This window comes from Nicotiana tabacum, chromosome 3 (genome assembly GCF_000715075.1).
Source record: "Nicotiana tabacum cultivar K326 chromosome 3, ASM71507v2, whole genome shotgun sequence".
Classification (NCBI taxonomy): Eukaryota; Viridiplantae; Streptophyta; class Magnoliopsida; order Solanales; family Solanaceae; genus Nicotiana; species Nicotiana tabacum.
In genome coordinates, this window is record NC_134082.1 from 66225400 (window position 1) to 66249356 (window position 23957).

At 40.3% G+C, this 23957-nt stretch overlaps 1 protein-coding gene across 1 annotated transcript; it reads left to right on the forward strand.

Annotated features, from left to right (window-relative positions):
- The first annotated feature begins 7258 nt into the window (after positions 1-7258).
- LOC107818318 (uncharacterized) lies at positions 7259-14198 on the forward strand. Its single transcript, XM_016644309.2, has 8 exons — positions 7259-7788; positions 7895-7990; positions 8863-8973; positions 9720-10029; positions 10529-10619; positions 12358-12700; positions 13038-13186; positions 13344-14198. The coding sequence occupies exons 1-8, from the start codon at positions 7504-7506 to the stop codon at positions 13873-13875; spliced, it is 1917 nt and encodes a 638-aa protein (XP_016499795.1). The 5' UTR covers positions 7259-7503; the 3' UTR covers positions 13876-14198.
- The last annotated feature ends 9759 nt before the right edge of the window (positions 14199-23957 follow it).

Consider the following 23957-nt stretch of genomic DNA (forward strand, 5'->3'; position numbering starts at 1 on the left):
TGGAGTGCCTTGTGAGAGGAATGCAGATCAATTGGCCTGCCTTTATTGTCAAATTACTGGACAGGGTCATAACTGGCTCCAAGGCTCATGCCACCTTATATGGGTTCATATTGACTACTGTTCTGGATAGGCTGAATGTGCCTTTGAAGAAATGGGAGATGACATCAAGCAAGGAATATTTTGGCGTCAAGACTCTTCTGGCTTGTGACTATCCAGTCAATTCCACCCCAGTTGAACCTGGTTCATCCCTGAAGACACCTGTGAATAGCAAGGTTAGGGCTTTGGTTCAAGAGTGTGGATCTAAGAATGCTGAAATTGCTCGGCTCCAGGCTCGTGTAGTAACTGGAAACTGAAAAAGATGGCCTTAGAACTGAGCTAGCAAAAGAAAATGAGAAGAGTGATGGGATGCTTCAGAATATGCTCAACCTTCTCCAAACCCAGCCCTCTAGTTCCTCCAAGCCTTAGGATGTCCAGTTGTTGTCTTCTGAACCAAACTAGTACCCCTAGTGACCCAGATTAGGGACTTTTTCATTTTTTTTTGCTCATGCTTTGGAAGTTTTTCTTTCTTTTTGTGGTTTATTGGTGGAAACATATCTTATCAATGACAGCTGTTGTTTCTCTTGTTCTATAAAGATTTTGCTCTTAATAGTTTGAATATGTTTGTTGATTATTGATGATTTCATCCATGTTTTCACTTGCAGTTGCCCAAGTGTCCATGAGTAATTACTAAAATCTGGGATTCACAATGCATGCAACTTTTCGATGATGCCAAAATGGGGGAAGAGATATTGTGCTTTACTCTTTATTCTGAATAATGTGATATTTATAACCTAATTAAATATGTTCCTTGATGATAAGTTAAAATTCTAAGTTAATGTGTTGATGGTCAAGCTGAGTTCCTACAGGTTCTTTGATTAATAAAAGCACAGAGTTTGTCATCATCAAAAAGGGGGAATTTGTTGGCCCAAGTTCAGGTAAAGTTTTGAAGAATGACAAATGAACTCAGTCATGGACCAGGTTCATCATGTGAGGCATAGTATTTATCAACCTAGACATGTGAGATACACGTGAAGGAGATAAGCCTCAATAATGAAGCAGCAATATCTCCTGAACTGATCGAAAAGGTTGCATATTGGATGAGGAGAGAAAGTCTCCTTATGGGAAGAGGACACAATCACACAGTCCAGATAAATGATAGGGTTGGAGTTTGTATTGAACAAGGACTCAACTTCGATGGAAGATCAACAATTGAGTCTCAATCAAACTCTGATTACTAACTCATTAAATAACAGTGATTGTTCTCTTTTATAGGTGTTGCACATACGCAGAAGTTAAACGTGAATAGGGAGCAAAATAGCAACGCTTTTTGCAAGCAGTTCATGTGTAATTCAAGTGTGCAACCTGAAGCTACTTGAACGAGATAGAAGAACCAGTTTCGTTGTGTTTATTCTTATTCTAGTTCAATTGTAGTAGGTGGTTTAAAGTTGTACCTTTTCAGCTTTCATAGAAGCATTTGTAATAGGTACTTTGAGTGTTCAAGTTATAGGCTAACTTGAAGGTGTCGCAACAGTTGAGGTTGTGTGCTACACATGGATTAGAGTTAATCCTTAGGTTTACAAAGAGTTTTGTAAATGTTGTTTTGGCTCAGTGATTTTAGTGGATGTTTGGGAAAATCCTACTGAGTAGTAGGTCGTGGTTTTTTCACCTTTTGAGCCAAGTATTTTCCACGTAAAAATCTTTGTGTTCTTTATTTTCTGTACTTTTAATTCCGCAACAGTAGCAGTTAGAATACCTAGAAGAACTAGGTTCTTCTAGATCAAAAAATTGGGTACCACACAAATCACCCCCCCTCTTGTGTGGTATTGACGTTTAGAACATCAAGGTCCATTCTTTAAATCGATGTAGAGACACCTGCAATTTGTCTAAGTATCTCTGCATTCGATCTTCTCGAACCTCGAAAGTTCTGTTGACTTGAATTACCATAAGTTGGAGTCGCAATTGGCTTCGATGACCTCCGCTCCCAAGCTCTTAGCTAACTCAAGACCTGCAATCATGGCCTCATACTCGACCTCATTGTTAGTTAATTTTGAAGTTTTGATAGACTGTCTAATCGTATTACCTGTGGGTGGCTTCAAAACAATGCTTAGCCCAGACCCCTTCACATTCGAGGCATCGTCCGTGAAGAGGGTCCACACCTCCGATAATGTACCCGATTTTAATAATAGTTCCTTTTCGACCTCGAGTACGAGGGCTGGCGTGAAGTCGGCCACGAAGTCTTCCAAAATTTGATACTTGATGGCAGTTCGGGGTTGATACTCAATATCGCACCCGATGATCTCGACGTCCCATCTGGCCAATCGGCCCAAGAGTTCGGGCTTGTGTAAAATGTTGCAAAGGAGGTAGGTGGTTACAACACAAATTAGGTGACATTGAAAATATGGTTTTAATTTCCTAGAGGCGCTTATTAAAGCAAGCACTAATTTTTCTAAGTGTGGGTACTGGGTTTCGGCTTCACCGAAGGTCCGACTAACATAATAGACAGGAAATTTCATACCTTGCTCTTCTCGAACTAAGTCCCCACTTATCGCTATCTCTAAGACTTCAAAGTACAAGTAAAGTTGCTTGTCCGCCTTTGGGGTGTGAAGCAATGGCGGACTCGACAAGTATCGTTTGAGTTCCTCCAAAGCCTGTTGACACTCCGGGGTCCATGCAAAATTGCTCTTTTTCTTGAGTAGTGAGAAGAACCGGTGGTTCCTATCTGAGGACCTCGAAATAAATCGACCCAGGGAGGCTATGCGTCCTATTAACCTTTGTACAACCATGACATTGTCAACAACTGTGATGTCTTCGATTGCCTTGATTTTATGGGGTTAATTTCGATCCCCCGATTTGATACCATAAAGCCAAGGAACTTGCCTGAGCCGACCCCAAATGCACATTTCTCGGGGTTAAGCTTTATGTTATACTTTCTCAGTATGTCGAAGGTGTCCTGCAAATGTTTCAAATGGACCTCTGCTTGCAGGGACTTAACTAGCATATCATTAATATAAACCTCCATTGATTTACCTATTTGTTCTTCGAACATTCGATTTACCAGGCGTTGGTAAGTAGCACCAACAATTTTAAGCCCAAACAGCATTACATTATAGCAATAAGTGTCATACTTAGTGATCAACAAAGTTTTTTCCTGATCCTCCGGGTTCATCTGTATTTGATTTGTACTCGGAGTAGTCATCGAGAAAACTAAGGATCTCGTGTCCGGCCATGGCATCGATCATGCGATTGATATTCGGCAAAGGAAAGGAATCTTTAGGGCATGCCTTATTTAAATCCTTATAGTCTACACACATTCTAAGTTTGTTTCCCTTTTAGGGACTACAACTACGTTTGCTAACCATTCGGGATATTTTACCTCCCGGATGGATCCTATATTAAGAAGTTTTGTTACCTCATCCTTAATGAATGCATGTTTTACCTCGGACTGAGGTCTTCTCTTTTGTTTTACCGGGCGGGACTTCGGGTCCAAACTCAATCGATGCGTAGTGATCTCCGGTAGGATCCCTGTCATATCTAAGTGGGTCCAAGCAAACAATCCATGTTATTTAAAAGGAATTGAACGAGTTTTTTCCTGAGCTCAGGAGTTAACCCCGTGCCCAGGTATACCTTTCGATCGAGCAGATGCTCCATCAATATGACTTGTTCCAGCTCTTGGACCGTTGACTTTGTTGCATCGTAATCATCGGGGATTACGAAGGTTCAAGGTATCATATAATCATCATCCTCGAAGGTTTCCCGCTCCTCCGATTGGGTCGAGGCCGGTGATTGTGGTTGCTATTTGACTTCTTGTTTTCCCTTTGATTCTGATCCCTTCGTTAATGACAACACCGGTGTTGGTATTACCTTATCGATTGCAAATATTTCCTTGGCGGCAAGTTGTTCACCGTACACCACTTTGATTCCTTCTAATGTTGGGAATTTCAAGACTTGGGGAAGCGTCGATGGCACTACTCTCATATTATGGATCCAAGGACTTCCGAGCAGCGCATTGTACCTCATGTCGCCTTTGATCACATGGAACTTTATTTCCTAGATAGACCCGGCCATGTTTACCTATATAATGATTTCCCCTTTGGTGGTTTCACTTGCCATATTGAAGCAGTTAAGTACCCGAACTGCGGGCACGATCTGATCTTGGAGGCCGAGTTGATCCACGACCCTTTATCGAATAATATTTTCTGAGCTACCTGGATCAATCAACACACATATAACTAGAATTTTATTCATAAGGATAGATATTACCAGTGCATCATTGTGAGGTTGTTCGATCCCTTCTACATCCTCGTCATTGAAAGACAAGGTTTCTTCTGGTAAGTAGTCCCGAGTTCGCTTTTCTCTCGTGATTGTCACTTTGATGCGTTTGAATACCGGTCCTTGAGGGATATCGACCCCACCAACGATCATATGAGTTACGTGTGATGGATCTTCCTGATCATCTACCTGTTCGAATCTCTATTTTTGAAGTAATTCTTGGCCCGATCACTTAGGAATTCTCGAAGGTGACCCCCGTTGAATAGACGGGCTACCTACTCTCTCAATTGTTTACAGTCTTCGGTTCTATGACCATAGGTACCATGGTATTTGAATATTTGATTAGGGTTCCTTTGAGCTAGATCGGTCTGTAAGGGTCTGGGTCATCTAGTATCACTAATCCAACCAATGGCTGATACAATACCTGAGACATCGATGCTGAAGTTGTATTCTGATAGTCGAGGTGCTTATTTGGACCCGACATCCCTATTGATACCACTTTTGCTCATAAGCCCTCAGGAACTCTGTCCCCGATCATTCATTCTATCATTCTGTATGACATTGCATCCAGGCCTATTATTTCTCTGATCTCTACTGTATGGATGGTATCTATCTCTATCTGACCGTGGTTCCCGTTCGATGTCCCTTTTAACTCTGTCTATGGGCCTGCTGGGAAATCAAACCAATTGGAGTTCTCAGTTGAGCAATTTCGACCCTAATCTTCGACTGATACCGATTGAGTACATCGTCCCAAGTGACAACTGGATATTCGATCAAATTTTGCTTTAACTGTTGTGAAGCTATGGAGCTTCGAGTGTTGAGACCTTGTGTAAAGGCTTGAGCATTCCAGTCGTCGGTGACTGGAGGCAAATCCATTCTCTCCATTTGGAACTGAGATACAAATTACCTGAGCATCTCGTTATCGTTATGTCTTACCTTGAAGAGGTTCGATTTCCTTGTGGCAACTTTAATGGCTCCGGCGTGGGCTTTCACAAAATAATCCAGCATATCAAACGAATCAATATAGTTGGGTGGTAAGTTATGATACCATATCATGGCACCCTTCGATAAAATCTCTCCAAATTTCTTCAATAGAACAGATTAAATCTCATAATCTTCTAAGTCATTCCCCTTCATTGCGCATGTGTAAGAAGTGACGTGCTCATTAGGATCAGTGGTCCTATTGTATTTGGAGATTTCTGGCATACGGAATTTCTTAGGAATGGGCTTCGGGGCCGCACTTGAAGGGAAAGGCTTCTGCACGAACTTCTTAGAATTCAAACCCTTTAGAATCAAAGGTGCCCCCGGGATTTGGTCAACCCGTGAGTTGTACGTCTCTACCTTTCTGCCATTAGCCTCGATTTTCTTTTCACTTGATTCGATCCTCTTAGTGAGATCCTCGAACATCTTCATAATACGGGGTAAGTCTCCGATTCATTGGTATTCGATTTCTCTAGTACAAGTTCGATTCTATTAACAACTTCTTGTGATGTTTCGAGCTCTATTCTGCTTGGTGCTTGATTCTGATTTTGGAGTTGCGGTATCGCAGCTTGTTGAGTTTGCAACATTTCGAATATCATTCGAATGCTAATTCCGCCTTCTTCTCTGCTCTATGTGTTCTAATCAGCTGCTTGGGCATCTCTGCGGATGCTGTTTTCGTGGTCGAAGCCTAAATTCCCATTAATGACAATATGAGAGCTGACATCGACTGGGTCTACGGCCAGTGGTCCATCGGGGTTGACTGGAGGTACTCCGTTTCCTTGGGCGATTATGTTTTTGTTTTCGCCATGAAGACTAAGGCTATTGTCCGTGTGAGTGGGTGCTACTTGAGAGTTTGACATATTGATTCCTGAAATCAAAGACGCTTATGAGAACAAGCGTAAAGCTGTGTGTTATGGGAATTAATACTAGGAAATCACTATTATTCTTAGACCCACGATGGACGCTAAGCTGTTTACACTTAAAATTGGATAAAAATTAAATTTATAATGTGGGTTTAAGGATATGTGATTTCACCTAATATCAATTGATAAATGCAAAGAGTAATAATAGAAATTAACAAAATTATAAAAGCAAACCAGTGTTTGAACAGAATTCAGCCCTCGAGCTTGAATACCCTCGAATTAATTTGTGCAAGAACAGTTAAAATATAACAAGCCGATGAACAAGGATATGAGCTATAGAAAAAACGTTATATTGCTTTGATATATCAGAGTGTAAGGTGCTTACAAAATGATTAGGACTCTCTTTATATAGTAGAGGAATCCTATCTATGTTATAATGCTAATTACAGAAATAAAGCCTATGATTAGCCTAAACAACTGCCTTTGATTTGATCCGTTCCATGATTCCCGCCATGATCTTCGATCAGTCACGGATATCTAGCTTTCCTGTTATTGTGCTTTGCTCGGAGCCTGCTCTATTTGGTCTCGATCGCTGCCGGCCTCGATCTCGGTAGGCACTTCGATTCTCGAACTCGGTGCCTTGTCTTTGTCACTTTTATCTATTCCACTACGAGGCTACGATGCAACCCCCTGGTCTCGATCAAATAGTAAAATCGGGTAGGCCCGGTTTTAGCCGTATATAGTAGGGTAAATGATAAAATAAAATTATTTAATGATAACGAAGGGTGAGATTGAGTGAAAAAGACAAGGTAACGATGCGACCACACCAAATCGGTCGTGACATAAAGTGGGACATTTTATCGTTATTTAACGACGAATTTAACGATGCGATATAATAAAATTTAAGTAACAATCAAAACAAATATTATACCTAAAGTAACAATATGATACAATACAACAGGTAAAAACCATCCAAGCTATAAATAGGGATCCCAAAATTGACTATATGTGCACTCGGCCCAACTGAAACTATTATGTTGGGCTACATTCTACATTGTTGGACCAGGCTTTTCCTAGTATAACTCCGTTACAGCATTGTGTCCCCTACATTAACCAATTGGACCAAACGTCCGAACCCTCAGTTACTCCCCGCCCAAGAAATGTTCGACGAAAGGCGGCACTAAAATTACAACAATATCCCCAACAACATCGACGTGCTCAAATCTAACTGGTCAACTACTTCAATCATCCTCTTAAACCCTAGTTTCGAATACCCGCCATAGTCGCAGGGTTTAAGCTCTCGTACCAGACATTACAGAATTCCGTCTCACTCCATTCCAATGTTGTAATAATGGCTGCTTCGAAGTTGTCTTCAGTGGCAGCAATGGCAGCTGCAGCTGCCGCAGCAGCTTCATGTTCCACTTTCCCCAACCGCGCGTACGCCGACGCTCCGTTTCGCTTCTCCCCCTTTTCTTCTTCTCCATCTCCTCCACCACAGGCTCCTCAGTCGGACTCTCAATCTGGGTCGGATTCAAATGATCCTCCTGAAGATTCAAGAGGCGGGTTCAATCCGGAATCATTAGAGAGAGGTGCAAAAGCTCTTAGAGAAATCAATAGCTCTCCCTATCACAAACAAGTAAATATTTTTCTTAATAACCTCAAGGTTTTACTTTTTTCATTTTTAAATTTTGGTATGGTGAAAAAATTAATCTAATTTTGGGTTTATTGGTTTTGGTTAAAAGGTGTTTGATGTAATGAGAAAGCAGGAAAAAAACCGGCTTGCGGATATTGCTGCAGAGAAAGTTCATTATGAGGCAATCCAGGCTCAAGCTGATATTGTGAGTCTTTAAACCATATCAAATTAATATTAGGAAAAAATGGATTTGAATGGTTTTCGGGGAGAAATGATGTAATTCTCATAGGATTTTATGGATAGCCAAAAAGAAGGAATCAAGAGAATATGAGGGAACATATTAGTGATCTTGTTTTTCTTACTTTGATAGAAGAAAAAAGACAATCCTTAACTGTAGCAATCCTTTTGCTACTTGGATGGTGTTTGGTTTTAATGTATTTAGGAAAACATTTTCAGAATGAGAAGCTAGTTTCTTAAACCACAAGGGGGAGGATGTGTTGCCCATCATGGACAGCACATTGCCTATTTAGTCTTGGCCTCTTGGGTAAGGGGAGGTTGCCCTGCCCGCAGTCTTTTTGGTTTAAAAACTGAATAATTTCCACAAAGCCGAATTATTTTAGGCTTTCTGGAAAAAGTAAATGAAGTGGAACTTATTTTTGCAAAATCAAATTATTCTGGTTTCTGAAAACAATATAATCTAATCGTTTTTTTTAATGAAAAATCACCTAACCCAACCATTTATTTTGAGTAACAAACCTTGTCAAAATTCATACCAAAAGGCAAACAAGTAACCATTTGTTGTTAGAGAATATTTTCTAACCATAACTGCATAGAGAATATTTTCTAACCATAGCAACATTTCTACATCAATTCTTCCAAAAACTTCACCAAAACCAAGTGCCACCTAAGTGTGTATTGCATCTTAAGACTATGATTGCTTTGATTCTCATATAGTGTTTAACCACATCATAATTCTTTTACTCTGCTAACACTTAAGCTGTCAATTTGTTTTGACATTTTGTTTAATTATTATTAGTTTTTTCTTACACTATACCAAATGCACTTATCTAAATGCAGGATAAACAGCGAAAATGGGGAGAAGACCAGCGGAATCTATACCAACAACAATCACAGGCCAAAGCACAAATGCTAAGATATGAAGATGAATTGGCTAGAAAAAGAATGCAGGTATGTAGAGTTATTTGCTTGCTTAGTTTGAAATGATCCAGCTAAGGCACGGCATCTTGAGTTGCAAAGTACTTGAGAGAAAATTTAGTTTATTATAAGATGTAACATAGAACTCATGTTCTATACCTATGCTTACATTCTCAATTTGTATACCTATGCATACAGTTATGATATGTGTATTTAAGCTAAAAAGAAGACTCTATCAATGATAAAGAGCTAGAGAAGAGAGCAAGTTGGCCTAAGATAAATAGGGTTTCATCAATGTACATCCAAGGACTAGAGCTTTTCAAACTCGATGGTCAGTTAAGCAGTAATCATTTTGAAAAAAGGAGGAATCCTTGCATCATCTCCGATCCCACTAGTTGATTCCTGAGCTAATCCAACTTTAAAGTGTTCAAAAGGTTATGCGTTAATTAATACTCAATAACACCACTGATGAACCAACTCATTCTCTTTGTGGAAACTCAACAACTCTTGCTACAACTTAATTGCATTGTTTGACATCTTAAATGTTGGGTGTACATGGGGTGAGAGAAGAAGAATCGAGTAGTCCACTTATATATGTGACTATTCTCGTATAGAAAATGAGATTGGACCTGATTACTTTTCCAGGAAATAATGCACATTTAAAATCTGCATATATGTTAAGTTATTTTTTTATGAAATAGAATGTGTACATTGTTCTTGAGTACTAAAATGATCTTACACAGGAACCTAGTTGACAGTTCTTTATATCATGATTTCAGACAGATCATGAAGCTCAAAGAAGACACAATGTTGAGCTGGTTAAAATGCAAGAGGAGTCATCAATACGAAAAGAACAAGCAAGACGAGCAACAGAAGAGCAAATTCAAGCACAACAAAGACAAACTGAGAAAGAGAGAGCTGAAATAGAACGAGAAACAATAAGAGTGAAGGCCATGGCTGAGGCAGAAGGTAGGGCACATGAAGCTAAACTAACTGAAGATCATAAAAGGAGGATGCTGATCGAGAAAATAAATGGTGAAAGAGAGAAGTGGCTTGCAGCCATTAATACAACTTTCAGTCATGTTGAAGGTATTGTTAATGTTTCGCTCATGCTCAAAAATCTCACTGACATGGTGCATGGAAATACAATTAGTAACTCCATTGCTTCTTTTGGTAGAAACTCTTACCGCCTTCTAATTAAACCCAAAGACCCCCCCCCCCCCCCCCCTCAAAAAAAAAAAAGAAAGAAAAAAGAAGGGGCAGAAAACTGTTATTAGTTCTCCAGTACATGCTTTCTCATGAATCTTATTTGTTCTCTCTTGACTTTTGTAGTTGCATCATCATATTAGCAAAGTTGTTCCTTCTGCTAGATCAGGAAAAGAGTACGTAAAAAGAAAAAAATGTGTGATGCTTTTCAGAAAGGCAGTGGATGATGAACCACATAGAATGGGCTATTAAAAATATACTGCTATTTTGAGAAAGGGAAAAGATATTCATCTATTTCTACAGTATTAATGCATCTTTTTAATAATACTCTTTACGTATTAGAGCTAGAGCTGATTGAACTGTTTCTAAATGCAATTTGCAGAGGGTTTCCGGATTCTATTGACTGATAGGAGTAAATTGGTAATGACTGTTGGCGGAGTCACTGCATTGGCTGCTGGAGTTTATACCACCAGGTTCTTTGTTCTACTCCTTAATTGCCTTAGCCCTTCATGAAAGTCAAACTTATGGCAGTGATTGGGATACACAAAGTGTGCCGTTATTTCATTCTTAGATCCAAGATCTATACTTGTCATTTGGTAGCAAATGATGTTTGACAGCCGCAAGTTCTATAATAGCTGTAGTACCATGATGCAAAATTGTGATGGAATGATGAGATATGTGACTTTTTAAATTATGTTTGTCTTTGTCTCTTGATATATATTTCCTTAGGCAGCTTTGACCATATTTCTTAAAGACGTTTGGTAGTGGGAAGGGTTACTGTAAGCTTTAAACAACTGAAGCTTGTCCACACTAGATTATTTTTGATAAGTATGTCCATACTGCAATAAATAATAAACTATGCCTCAATCCTAAGTTAGTTTAGGTCGGCTATATGAATCTTCACATCTTCACTATCCATGCCGCTCTTTTGAACCTCTATAAAAAAAGACCGAAAGTTCTTGGCAGGACACTTTTTTTTTTTAAATTGATGATTCATGCTGTTTGTACTTTTTTTTTGTCTTTGTTTTATTTTTGAAAAAGGATAGTGGTGGATAAAAAGAGCTTATATGTGGGATTGCTAAAATGAAAGAAATTTCTAGGTCTTTTCTACTCAAGTGATAGATTTAGAGAATCAGACGTTAACTTACATGTGTCCAAGCCTAGGTGATTTCTTCCCATATGTCCAAGCCTTGGCGGATAGAGTTACCGGTGGGAGGTGGCATGATTCCCCTGGAATTAGTTGAGGTGCACGCAAGTTGGCCCGGACACCACGGTTATAAAATAAAAAGGCATTAACTTACATGTGTTTGAACTCATTCAATTGAATGTGAAGAAAAAGTTTCATGTATTGAAATTAATTAGAGAAAGCAAGAAACAAATGGAAAGCTTTGTTCTCTATATGGAAAAAAGAGGAAGAAGGCATCATTCATTATTGACCTTGTGATCATCTTAGCTGGAGTTTGTTAATAATTATATATAACTAGTTAATTAACTATGTTACATTTACATATTTCCCTTATTTTATCACCTTAGTTTGTTACTATACTTCCTGGAACATTTAGCTGTTCAACATGTCCATTTATATCCCGCTTGATAGGCAGTTTCAACATTTTTTACCCATTGGCAAGAGGGAAAAGGCTTGTTTTCACATTGATCACTAATCTTGGCGTCATTCTGCCCTGGAATTCTGGTTATTTTCTTGTTCGCTTCTGTTTACTCAATTATATAAGCAAATAAATGAAATTTAAATCGAGAACATTGTATTAATGTAGCACTGGTCTCTTTTAGGGGTTCATAGGAGGAAGTCTAAACTGTTATGATCTGGTTGTTGCTTTGAATTGGTATTTATGTGAGAATTTTGTAGACAAGCTACATTTTTTCTAACTTTGGCAAGTCTTTGTTGATTGATTATTTGAAATATGGTCATTATTTAAACATTGAAAGCACCTTACGACACAGTCAGTCTTGCTTATGCATAAAAAATTAGAAGTTAGGAAATATTTGCACAGGTAATCGCTGTTGGAATGACAATGTTGCCAACAATCACATAATCATCATTTTGCTAGTCTTGAGAGGATCTGGCTGTGGGTCTTCTCTGCTGATCAATTCGTGTTTTGTGTCCTATTTTAATTATATCTCCTTGCAACATTGGTATTTTGTATTTAGAATAGTAATTTTGGGCATTTGTTCTTATCTTTTCTATTCATACAGGGAAGGTGCCAGAGTTACCTGGGGATATATTAACAGAATTCTTGGACAACCATCATTAATTCGGGAATCATCTATGTCAAGATTTCCTTGGTCAGGGATGATTTCTCGAGTAGCTGACAAAGGATTCAAGTTTGGTACAGCTGCTGGATTGGCAGCACCTGGACAAAATAAATCTGCTTTTGGAAACATTGTGTTGCATCCTTCCCTTCAGAGGAGAATAGAACACCTTGCTAGGGCCACAGCAAACACCAAGTCTCACCAGGCACCATTTCGCAATATGCTCTTTTATGGTCCTCCTGGCACTGGGAAAACAATGGTTGCTAGGGAGATCGCAAGAAAATCGGTACACTTCTCTCGTATTTTTCCTTGTTTTAATTGTGCCAAATAATAATAATAATAATAATAAGAATGCTGTTTTCCTCGTGCTGTTAATACTGAATTCCTGGGCAACCATCATTAATTGCTCCCTCATATTTCCGAACCTAAATACGCTTTCATCAATTGAGCAGTATAAATAACTGATAATGGCAATAAATGGACTAACACCCACTTCTCTGAGCTATAGCCAGAAATTAAATGCTTTCCCCTCTCACCACAAAATTTTAAGAGGAGGAAGACAAGTCCAGCTCCTGCTGCTTGCATTTTTGAAGGGATAACTGAAAATTGTGTGAATTTTACAGGGTTTGGACTATGCCATGATGACCGGAGGAGATGTTGCACCCCTGGGTGCACAGGCTGTCACCAAAATTCACGAGATATTTGATTGGGCTAAAAAATCAAATAAAGGCCTACTGCTTTTCATTGATGAGGCTGATGCATTTTTGTGCGAGTAAGTTAAATTTATGTTCAGCTGCTTCCTATTAAAATGCCAATTTATTAACTGGTTAATGACATGATATGTTGCAGTTTTTTGAATTATTTTTCTAGATGTAGCACCAACTACAAGACATACAATATTAAAGGACAGTGCACTTCTTTGATTGCAGGCGGAATAGTACATATATGAGTGAAGCTCAGCGAAGTGCTTTAAATGCTTTACTCTTTCGAACAGGGGACCAGTCCCGAGATGTAGTTCTTGTCCTTGCTACCAACAGGCCAGGAGATCTAGATAGTGCTGTCACTGACCGTATAGACGAAGTTATCGAGTTCCCTCTCCCTCAAGAAGAAGAGCGTTTCAAATTGCTGAAGCTCTATTTGAACAGGTACCTTGCTGGTGAAGGAGACAGTGACAGCAATTCTAAGTGGGGGCACCTCTTCAAGAAGAACCAACAAAAAAGGATAACCATACAAGATTTGTCTGATGGTGTTATTAGAGAGGCTGCTAAGAAGATAGAAGGATTCTCTGGCCGCGAGATTGCAAAACTTATGGCAAGTGTTCAAGCAACAGTATATGGGAGCCCAGATTGTGTTCTTGATTCTCAATTGTTCAAGGAAATCGTAGAATACAAGGTCGCTGAACATCACCAACGAATAAAACTAGCTGCTGAAGGTATGGAGCCAACATACCAGGGGAATTAACCGACACCACAAAGATACAAGTGTCTTTCACCGATACGAATAGTTGAAATTTTGTTTATCATCTCTTTGGTAGTAATGCATGCAAAATTCATTTTTTCCAAACTTGAGATATTTGTAGTTTAGGTGTACTATTCCTGTTTGGGGAATGAGCGTTGGATGGCGGACGTGTTTCAGGGTTCAATGGGACGTTACAATTTGATGGTTACATAGCTCACTTGGGCTGTAGTTGTATTGACTCTGTGGATCGCAGGAAGATAAATCGATTGAATAGATAAATAGTAGGCAAAATATGAATTGCTTGGCCATTTTAGGGCCCATACACCATTTATTAGTCCCTCACACAAGTATTACGTGACATGTCTCACACATTGTAAAATTTCTCGTCAAAAAGTTATGGTATATAAAATGGTGATGTTAACTGTTAAATAGTTCCTAGAGTTGTGGTAGTTACCGCATTACAGCTCCTCATTAGATTGTGTTTCACTATCCCGTTCCAACAAAATTGGATATTAAAGTTTAAATTAATATCCAAACGCAATCAATGTATAATAATAACATAAGTAGTGTTAGTATATCTGTCGCATAAGTTGCCAAATCAATATCACGACGAAATATAAAGTAGAAGATAAGTTAGGTATTTCAATGACAAACATTACAGGCAACTTCCCGGAACAATTTCATAATGGGGAGAGTGGAAAGGTGTAATCTCTATTGGAAGTTGATTTAACAAGTTTCTTGAATAGTAATAACGTCATATATAAATTAGAGTAAAATAAATAAAGTATGTTTTGTACAATATTTAGATAAGTGTTCTCTGCTCCAAAAACTTTGAGAAAAATGTTCCACAGTTCCAAGCAAATGCCTCCAATAGTATTATACTCAGGAAAAGTTCTTTGAAGAAGTTTTTGGTGAAGTCTTTTGAAGAAGGTCGTAAGTTAATTACTTTCATTCTTTTCTTTTCTTTTCTGTTCTTTTTTATCCCCCTCAAAATCGTTTTGCTCCTAAAAGCAAAATTTCTCTCCTTGACTTATTCTTTTTCGAAAAAAAAAAAAACTAGTAACTTTTTTTAATAGCTCTAGACTCTAGTCTAAAGGATATACCAAATTATAGAAATGGTTGTGACTTGTGAGTAATCAATATTGTTATGAACTGCATATCATGAATGCGGATACAACAACTAACCATTACATTTTAGTACAGAAAGATTGAGATTGCCATAGTAAACAATCTCAATAAAGATATTCTTCGTATCAAAATAAATTGAATCCGACACTAGTATATATACTACAACAAAAAAGACCTTTAGTGGCAATAAAAATACTCTTTAGCGGCAATAGAAATGGCCACTAAAATATTTACCGGCCGTTAAGTATTAGCCATTGTAGCTGGCGTCGGCAAAGGTTTTAGCGGCCATTAGAGGGACTGCTGGTAAAGATCACTATAAAAGTCCTTCAGATATAGCGGCAATGGTTTACTGGCTATTACAATGGCCACTATATCTCTCAAAAAATTCCATAGGTTATACATTATACAGCTTTTATTATTGCTGCAAAAGACTAATCTAATTGCTGGTAGAAGGAACCCTTTTGGCAACAAATTTTTCACTTTTACTCCTCTATTTGCCAGCTTTTGTTACGGACAATAAGCATTTATCTAATGGACATAAAAAGAGTATCTATTAACGTCTATTTTTATTGCGCTAAAAATTAATAAAGGAGTTATTAAAAGGGAGAAGGGAGCTGTTCTTTGAGCTAAGAATGAGAAAGCAGAGAGAAGAAAGTTCTGGAAATTTTTGTGACTCTATTATTACATCTCACTTTACACGTGTGTAGCTCTTTGCATATATATTATTTTTCTAACTACTTCTAACAATACATATTACTATCTATTAATACTAAACTAATTCTAATCAACTATGTACAACTACCATTGCTAATGTACAACATTATACTGCACATGTCGATTTCAACACTCCCCATCAAGTTTGGTGATGAAAAATATTTATCATACCCAATTTGCTAACCATTTTACTGTGCAGGTGCTTCCCAAGTGCCTTGGTCAATATATATGCTATCTACTCCTTGCTGGGCACATGTGTAGTTTTTATCATCCCCGTTTGCAGTTTTTCTCTAATAAAATGATAGTTAATTTCTATGCTTTGTACGTTCATGATACATATGATTGGATGAAATCTACAGTGCTGCTTTATTGTCGCAGTATAACTCCATGAGTAAATCAACTTTCACACCCAATTCTTCAAGCAATCCCTGTATCCATACCAACTCAGCTACTTTTGTGGCGATACTCCTGTATTCTGCCTCTGCTGAGCTTCTTGAAATTGTACTCTTCTTCTTGGATTTCAAGGAGATCATTGAATTTTCAAGTTTTTTGCAATAGCATGTAAATGATTTTCTGGTCACTGGGCATGATGCCCAATCAGCATCACAAAATGCAATGACTTTGCCACTTTGTTTGCTACTCATTAGCAGACCTTTTCTTGGACAGTCTTTAACATATTTTACTACTCTTAGGGCTGCATCATAATGAGATTGCTTTGGTGCATTCATGAACTGACTTAGAGTCTGAACTGCAAAAAATATATATGGTCTTATGATTGCTAGATATAGAAATCTGCCAATTAATCTCTAGTATACCTTTTGTCTTCAAGTTCAGAGTCATTCTCCTGCATCCCAAACAATTTGTCATATTCCACACTTGTTAGCTTCACATTTTGATCCAATGGGAATGTAACTGGTCTTCCTCCCCCCTAGGCCACATTATGAGAAGCTCTAGAGCATATTTTCTCTGATTCGTGACAATGCCTCTGTGTGATCTTGCAAACTCAATACCAAGAAAATATTTGAGCTCCCCTAAATCTTTCATCTTGAAATTACCATTTAGAATCCTTTTAGCATCTTGTATTAGACCACTGTCACTTCCTGTAATTAAGAGATCATCTACATACACCAATATGATTACTATATCCCAACCACTCCTTTTGGTAAACAAGGAATAATCCAGTTTACTTTGGCTAAAACCAGAATCTACAAGAGTTGAAATCAGTTTCAGGTTCCATTGCCTGCTGGCATGCTTCAGACCATACAGAGAATTAAGTAGTCTACACACTCTAGTCTCCCCATGGCTACCAAAGCCCTGTAGTAAGGACATGTATACCTCCTCTGAAAGATCATCTTGAAGGAAGGCATTATAAATATCTATCTAGAACAAAGTCCAAGCATACCGAGCTGCCAAGGCAACAACACTCCTCACTGTGACCATCTTTACTACATGAGATAAGGTCTCATGATAATCCAGACCCTCCTGCTGAGTAAACCACTTAGCCACTAGCCTGACTTTATACCTCTCTACAGACCTATCAGCTTTGTATTTAACTTTGTAAATTGTCTCATCACTTACTTTTAATTGAATTCGGTATCACCGAGGCCTTAAAAACCTCATTTAGCGTCACCTTGATTTGCGTGCGCAGTCCGAGCGCGTAGCCGGAAAGCTTAAATATAAAAATTTGTGAAAAATAATAAGTTTTGACTGTAAAATGAATAAATTTGACTTTGGTCAGCATTTTGGGTAAACGGACCCGGATCCGCGATTTGATGGTCCCGGAGGGTTCGTAGGAAAATATGGGGCTTAAGCGTATGCCCGAAATCAAATTTCGAGGTCCCAAGCCCGAGAAATAAATTTTTAAAGGAAATTATTTTATGAAATTTTTTAAGGAAATTTGAAATGAAATCTGATTAGAAAGCGATAGTATCGGGCCCGTATTTTGGTTCCGGCGCCCGGTACAGGTCTTATATATGGTTTAAGTCATTTCTGTAAAGTTTGGTTGAAAACGGACGTCGTTTGAGGTGATTCGAACCTAAATTGCTAAATTTGATACTTGATGAAGTTTGAGAAAAAGTTCTTGATTTTGAGGTTTGATTCATTGTTGTTGAGTTTATTTTGGCAATTTGATCGCACGGATGAGTTCGTATGATGTTGTTGAGTTAGTACGTGTGCTTGGTTAGGAGCCCCGAGGGCTCGAGTGTGTTTCGAGAAGTTTTGAACTTAGGAAAAAGTTGCAGATTCAGAGAAATTGCAGGTCTCTGAAGACAGGTCTCGCGGTCCGCGGTGGGAACTTCGCGGCCGCGATGGGGACTCCGCGACCGCGGTGGGATTTGGGCGGTCCGTGGTGAGCAAGGCCAAGCCTCCGCAGCCGCGCTCGATTTCTTGCGGTCCGCGGTGGAGCTCCGCGGCCGCAGTCCATTTTATGTGGTCCGCGGTGGAGGGTCTGAGAGGAGTATATTTAAACGGACTTTTCAGTTATTTCTCACTTTTCAAAACCCCAAAAATATAAGAGGTGATTTTTCAAACAACCTTTCTTCTCCAAATCAATTGTAAGTCGTTTTTAACTAGTTTTCTTCAATCATTAACATCTTTTAACATGATTTCAACTTAAAATCAAAGATTTCAGGGGGGAAATTGGGTGTTTTGGGTAGAACCTAGGTTTTTTAATTGGGGATTTGGACCTCGATTTGAGGTCCGATTTCAAAACAAATCATATATTTGGGTTCGAGGGGGAATGAGTAATTGGATTTTGGTTCGAACCTCGGGTTTTGACCATGTGGGCCCGGGGGGAGATTTTGACTTTTTGGGTAAAACTTTGAAAAACTCATTTTCATGCATTAGAATTGATTCATTTAGCATTTATTGATATCGTTAAGTAAATTGTGGCTAAATACAAGCAAGTTGGTGGTGGAAACAAGAGGTAAAATGGTAGTTGAGGCTTGAATTGTGTTCGTTGCATCGAGGTAAGTGTTTGGTCTAACCTTAGCTTGAGGGATTAGGAGTTGTGTCCTATTTGCTATTTGCTTCTTGTCGAGTACGACATATAGGCATGGTGACGAGTATCTATACGTTGGTGTCAAGTATGACCGTGGGTCTTATATTGTGATTTTCATGAATTCGTTGTATTATTCATGCCTTGGTCAAGATTTCTAATTGTTGTATAAATTTTGTGGAAAGAATTGTGACCTATGAATATTAAGGAGCATTGGCTCAAGTTGTATAGCGAAATTGTGAAAGTATAAGTGATAATCAAACCTCTAGAGCATTGGCTCGAGTTGTGAAGTGAATTGTGAAGTAAAAATTGAGAAAGAGAAGAGATCATTATGTTGTCACCCTTGCCGGGATATTGTTGATTTATTTGTTGTTCCCTTGCCGGAATTTAATTGTTTAATTATTGTTCCCTTGCTGGGGTTTAATTGTTTAACTGTTGTTCCATTGTCGGGATCTCTATTACTATTTTGTTTATTCCCTTGTCCCTTTGCTTGTGATTTTTGTTTGGGTAAGGAAGAGTGTTAAAGCACGAAGGGCGATGCCATGCATTGTTTGTTATTGTGAGGAAAGAGTATAAAGCACGAAGGGTGATGCCGTGTCGCACGACGTACCATTCCGTATCGATTCTATTGATTATATGGTGAGGAAAAAGAGTAAAAGCACAAAGGGTGATGCCGTGCACATTTTGATTATATGATTATTTTGGTGAGGACGAGAGTAAAAGCACAAAGGCTGATGCCATGCACATTTTTATTATATAACTGCTTTGGTGAGGCTGAGAGTAAAAGCACGAAGTGTGATGCCGTGCAATTATTGAATTCTGCTTCCTTGTTGATATTCCAGTTATGTTGTTTTCTTTCCTTACTTGATGCCTTTCTATTCGGAACTATTATCTCCCCCACAACATGTTTCCCCCTCTCACATTGATTGGTTATTTTCTGTATTTCTTTTCCGCTGTATATATATATGAACTGCACAGGTTTATTTGGTGGTCTGGTCCTAGCCTCGTCACTACTTCGCCGAGGTTAGGCTAGACACTTACCAGCACATGGGGTCGGTTGTGCTGATACTACACTCTGCACTGTGTGCAGATCCAGGAGCAACTTTCGGAAAGTAGTTGGAGGGCTTCCTTCAGTCCACCCGGAGACCCAATGTAGACCTGCATGCGACCGCAGGCCCTGGCGTCCCCCTTTATCCCTTTTTCTCTATTTCATTTTCTTGCGTTCAGAAACAGTATATTGTATTTTCTTCAGACCTTAGTTGTAGTGACTCTTAGACAGTCTGTGACACCAGATTTTGGGCACTTGAGCTTTTAAAAGTTGTAATAGACGCCGATTTTAGATATTTTATCGTTTCCTTCCGCTTAATTATTTAAGGTTCCGCTATTTTTATATAATCGCTTGTGTTTGTTAAAAAGAAGTAATTCGGTAATGAATTAGGTAGTTAAGGGTTGACTTACCTAGCTCTCATTAGTAGGCTCCATCACGACTCCCGAGGGCAGGAAATCCGGGTCGTGACAAGTTGGTATCAGAGCTCTAGGTTGCATGGGTCTCACAGTTCACAGACAAGCTTAGTAGCATCTAAGGGATCGATATAGAGATGTCTGTATTTATCCCCCAGAGGCTACAAAGTTAGGAAAAACTTCACATTTATTCTTTCCTATCATGCGGTTTGGTTTCTCAATGCTAATTGAATTTATACTCTGTTCTTTCGCAGATGGCGAGAACACGCGCTTCCTCATCCACCGCTTAGCAGCCCGAGCCACTAGCAGCAGCTCCCACGAGAGGCAGAGGGCTAGGTCGAGGTCGTGTTAGAGGACGAGGTAGGGGCATATCTCATCCCCGAGCAGCAACCCCCGTGACGGAGCCTCAGGTTGATTTTGATAAGAAGGTTCTGGCTCCAACAGTTCCGGTGGGCCCATCTCAGGTCCCAGAGGGGTTTATTGCTACCCTAGTTCTTCAGGATGCTCTGGTCCGATTAGTGGGCCTTATGGAGAGTGTCACCCAAGCATGCTTGCTTCTTGTAGCACCAGCCGTCTCTCAGGCTGGAGGAGGGACCCAGACTCCTGCTACTCGCACTCCGGAGCAGGTAGCTCCCCAAATTCAGCAACGGTTCAGCCAGTTGGAGCAGTACAGCCGGGTGTGGTATCTCAGACCGGTGATGGAGTGACTATGCCCGCCGATGATTTGTGGAGATTGGTTCACCAAGCTCTTCACTTCTACTTTCGGTGGTGCATCTACTGAGGATCCCCAAGATTATCTAGACAGCTGCCACGAGGTTCTTAGGAACATGGGCATTGTTGAGACCAATGGGGTTGATTTTGCTACATTTCGCTTGTCTGGATCCACCAAGACTTGGTAGAGGGATTACTACTTAACTAGACCAGCCGGATCACCAGCCTTGACTTGGGAGCAGTTTACAATGTTGTTTCTGGAGAAGTTTCTCCCCGTTACTCAAAGAGAGGCCTATCGGAGGCAGTTTGAGCACTTCCAGCAGGGTTCCATGACTGTTACCCAGTATGAGACCAGGTTCATCGACTTAGCTTGCCATGCTCTCATCATACTCCCCACCGAGAGAGAGAGAGAGGGTGAGGAGGTTTATTGACGGTCTTATCCTTCTGATTCGTCTTTAGATGGCTAGATAGGCTGGGAGTGAGACTACTTTTCAGGAGGCGGCCAATGTGGCCCGTAGAGTTGAGATGGCTCTATCATAGGGAAGACGGTCATGGGTCAGACAAGAGGCCCCGTCATTCAGGCCGATTCAGTGGTACCTCATCCGGAGGTCGAGATTCGTATGGTAGAGGCCATCCTCCTAGGCCCTTTCAGTCAGCGCTCCAGGTTTCTTACGGTACTTTAGGTGGTCGTTGTCCCCAGATGCAGTATCCCGATCAGCAGTCCTACAGTGCACCACTTGCTCCTATTAGTGCACCGCTGTTTCAGAGTTTTCGGGGTGGTCATTCAGGCCGTCAGGGCCAGCAGTCTCAGCAATCGAGGGCTTGTTACACTTGTGGTGATACGGGTCATATTGCCAGGTTTTGCCCTTGAGCACCGAGTAGCTCTCAGCATCATGGTTCTCGTGCTATGGTACAGGCACCAAGTGTTCCACAGCCCGCCCAGCCAGCTAGAGGTGGGGGTAGAGGTGCTAGAGGTGGAGGTAGAGGTACTAGAGGTAGAGCTCAAGCCGCTAGAGGTGGAGGCCAGCCAGCTGCAGGCCGTCCTAGAGATGTAGTTCAGGGTGGTGGGGCCCAGCCCTGATGTTACGTCCTTCCAGCCAGGCCCAAGGCTGAGGCTTCAGATGCAGTCATTACAGGTACTATTCTAGTTTGTGATAAAGATGCTTCAGTGTTATTTGATCCAGGGTCTACCTACTCGTATGTGTCATCTTATTTTGCACCGTATCTGGTCATTCCTAGTGATTCATTGAGTATTCCTGTTTATGTGTCTACACCGGTGGTTGATTCTATTGTGGTATATCGAGTCCATCGTTCTTGTATTGTGGTGATTGGGGGTCTTGAGACTCGTGTAGATTTGTTGCTTTTAGACATGGTCGATTTCGATGTTATATTGGGGATGGACTGGTTATCACCTTACCACGCTATTTTGGACTGTCATGCCAAGACTGTGACCTTAGCCTTACCGGATTTGCCCCGTTTAGAGTGGAGAGGAACTCTTGGTCATTCTACCCACAGTGTTATCTCATATGTGAAGGCTCGGCGTATGGTCGAGAAGGGGTGTTTGGCCTATTTGGCATATGTTCGTGATTCTGGTGCTGAGGTCCCTTCTATTGATTTTGTGCCCGTTGTTCGAGAGCTTTCTAATGTTTTCCCTTCGGACATGCCGGGTATTCCACCCGACAAGGATATTGACTTTTGCATTGATTTGGCTCCGGGCACTCAGCCCATTTCTATCCCGCCGTATCGGATGGCCCCGCCAGAGTTTGAAAGAGTTGAAGGAACAGTTGCAAGACTTTCTTGAGAAGTGTTTCATTAGACCCAGTGTTTCGCCTTGGGGTGCGCCAGTGTTATTTGTTAAGAAGAAGGACAGATTGATGAGAATGTGTATTGATTACCGACAGTTGAACAAGGTTACAATCAAGAATAAGTATCCATTGCCGAGGATCGATGATTTGTTTGATCAGCTTCAGGGTGCCAAGGTGTTTTCAAAGATTGATTTGAGATTTGGCTACCATCAATTGAGGATTAGGGCATCCGATGTGCCTAAGACGACTTTCTGCACTCGGTATGGGCATTATGAGTTCCTGGTCATGCCATTTGGATTGACCAATGCCCCAGCAACTTTTATGGACTTGATGAACCGAATGTTCAGGCCTTATTTGGACTCGTTCGTGATAGTCTTCATCAATGATATTTTGATATATTCCCGCAGTCGGGAGGAGCACGAGTAGCATCTTAGAGTGGTTCTTAAAACCTTGAGGGATAGTCAGTTATATGCTAAGTTCTCGAAGTATGAGTTCTGGTTGAGCTTAGTTGCATTTCTGGGTCATGTTGTATCAGCAGAAGGTATTCAGGTTGATCCGAGGAAGATTGAGGCAGTCAAGAACTGGTCTAGACCAGCATCAGCTACAGAGATTCAGAGTTTCTTGGGATTGGCAGGCTACTACCGTCGGTTCGCGGAGGGATTCTCATCTATTGCAGCCCCGATGACCAGGTTGACCTAGAAGGGTGCCCAGTTCAGATGGTCAGACGAGTGTGAGGCGAGATTTCAAAAGCTCAAGACAGCTCTGACTACGGCACCAGTGTTGGTTTTGCCCACAGGTTCAGGGCCTTATACCTTTTATTGTGATGCATCTCGTATTGGGCTTGTACAATGTTGATGCAGGATGGCAAGGTCATTGCCTATGCTTCGAGGCAGTTGAAGATTAATGAAAAGAACTATCTGGTTCATGATTTGGAGTTGGCAGCTGATAAGTTAGGATTTTAACATGTTTTATGCCCCTAATTGCCTATGCTTTGATCATATATTGTTACAAAATAGTCCTAAAAGGCTCACAATTTGTGCTTGATTGCAGGTTTGATCGATAAAGTGACGAAATGTCAAAGATCAGCTCAAAAAGGAGTGAAACCTGTTCAAGTATCAAAGACAAAGAAATCTAAGGAAAGAAGGCCCAGTGCGGACCGCGCAAAGTTGAATGCGGCCGCACTAGGTGGTTCAGAGAGTTGGTAAACCAGGCTAGAAGAAGCACGACCACGGTACACATCTTGCGGCCGCGGTGAAGGCTCCGCGGCTGCA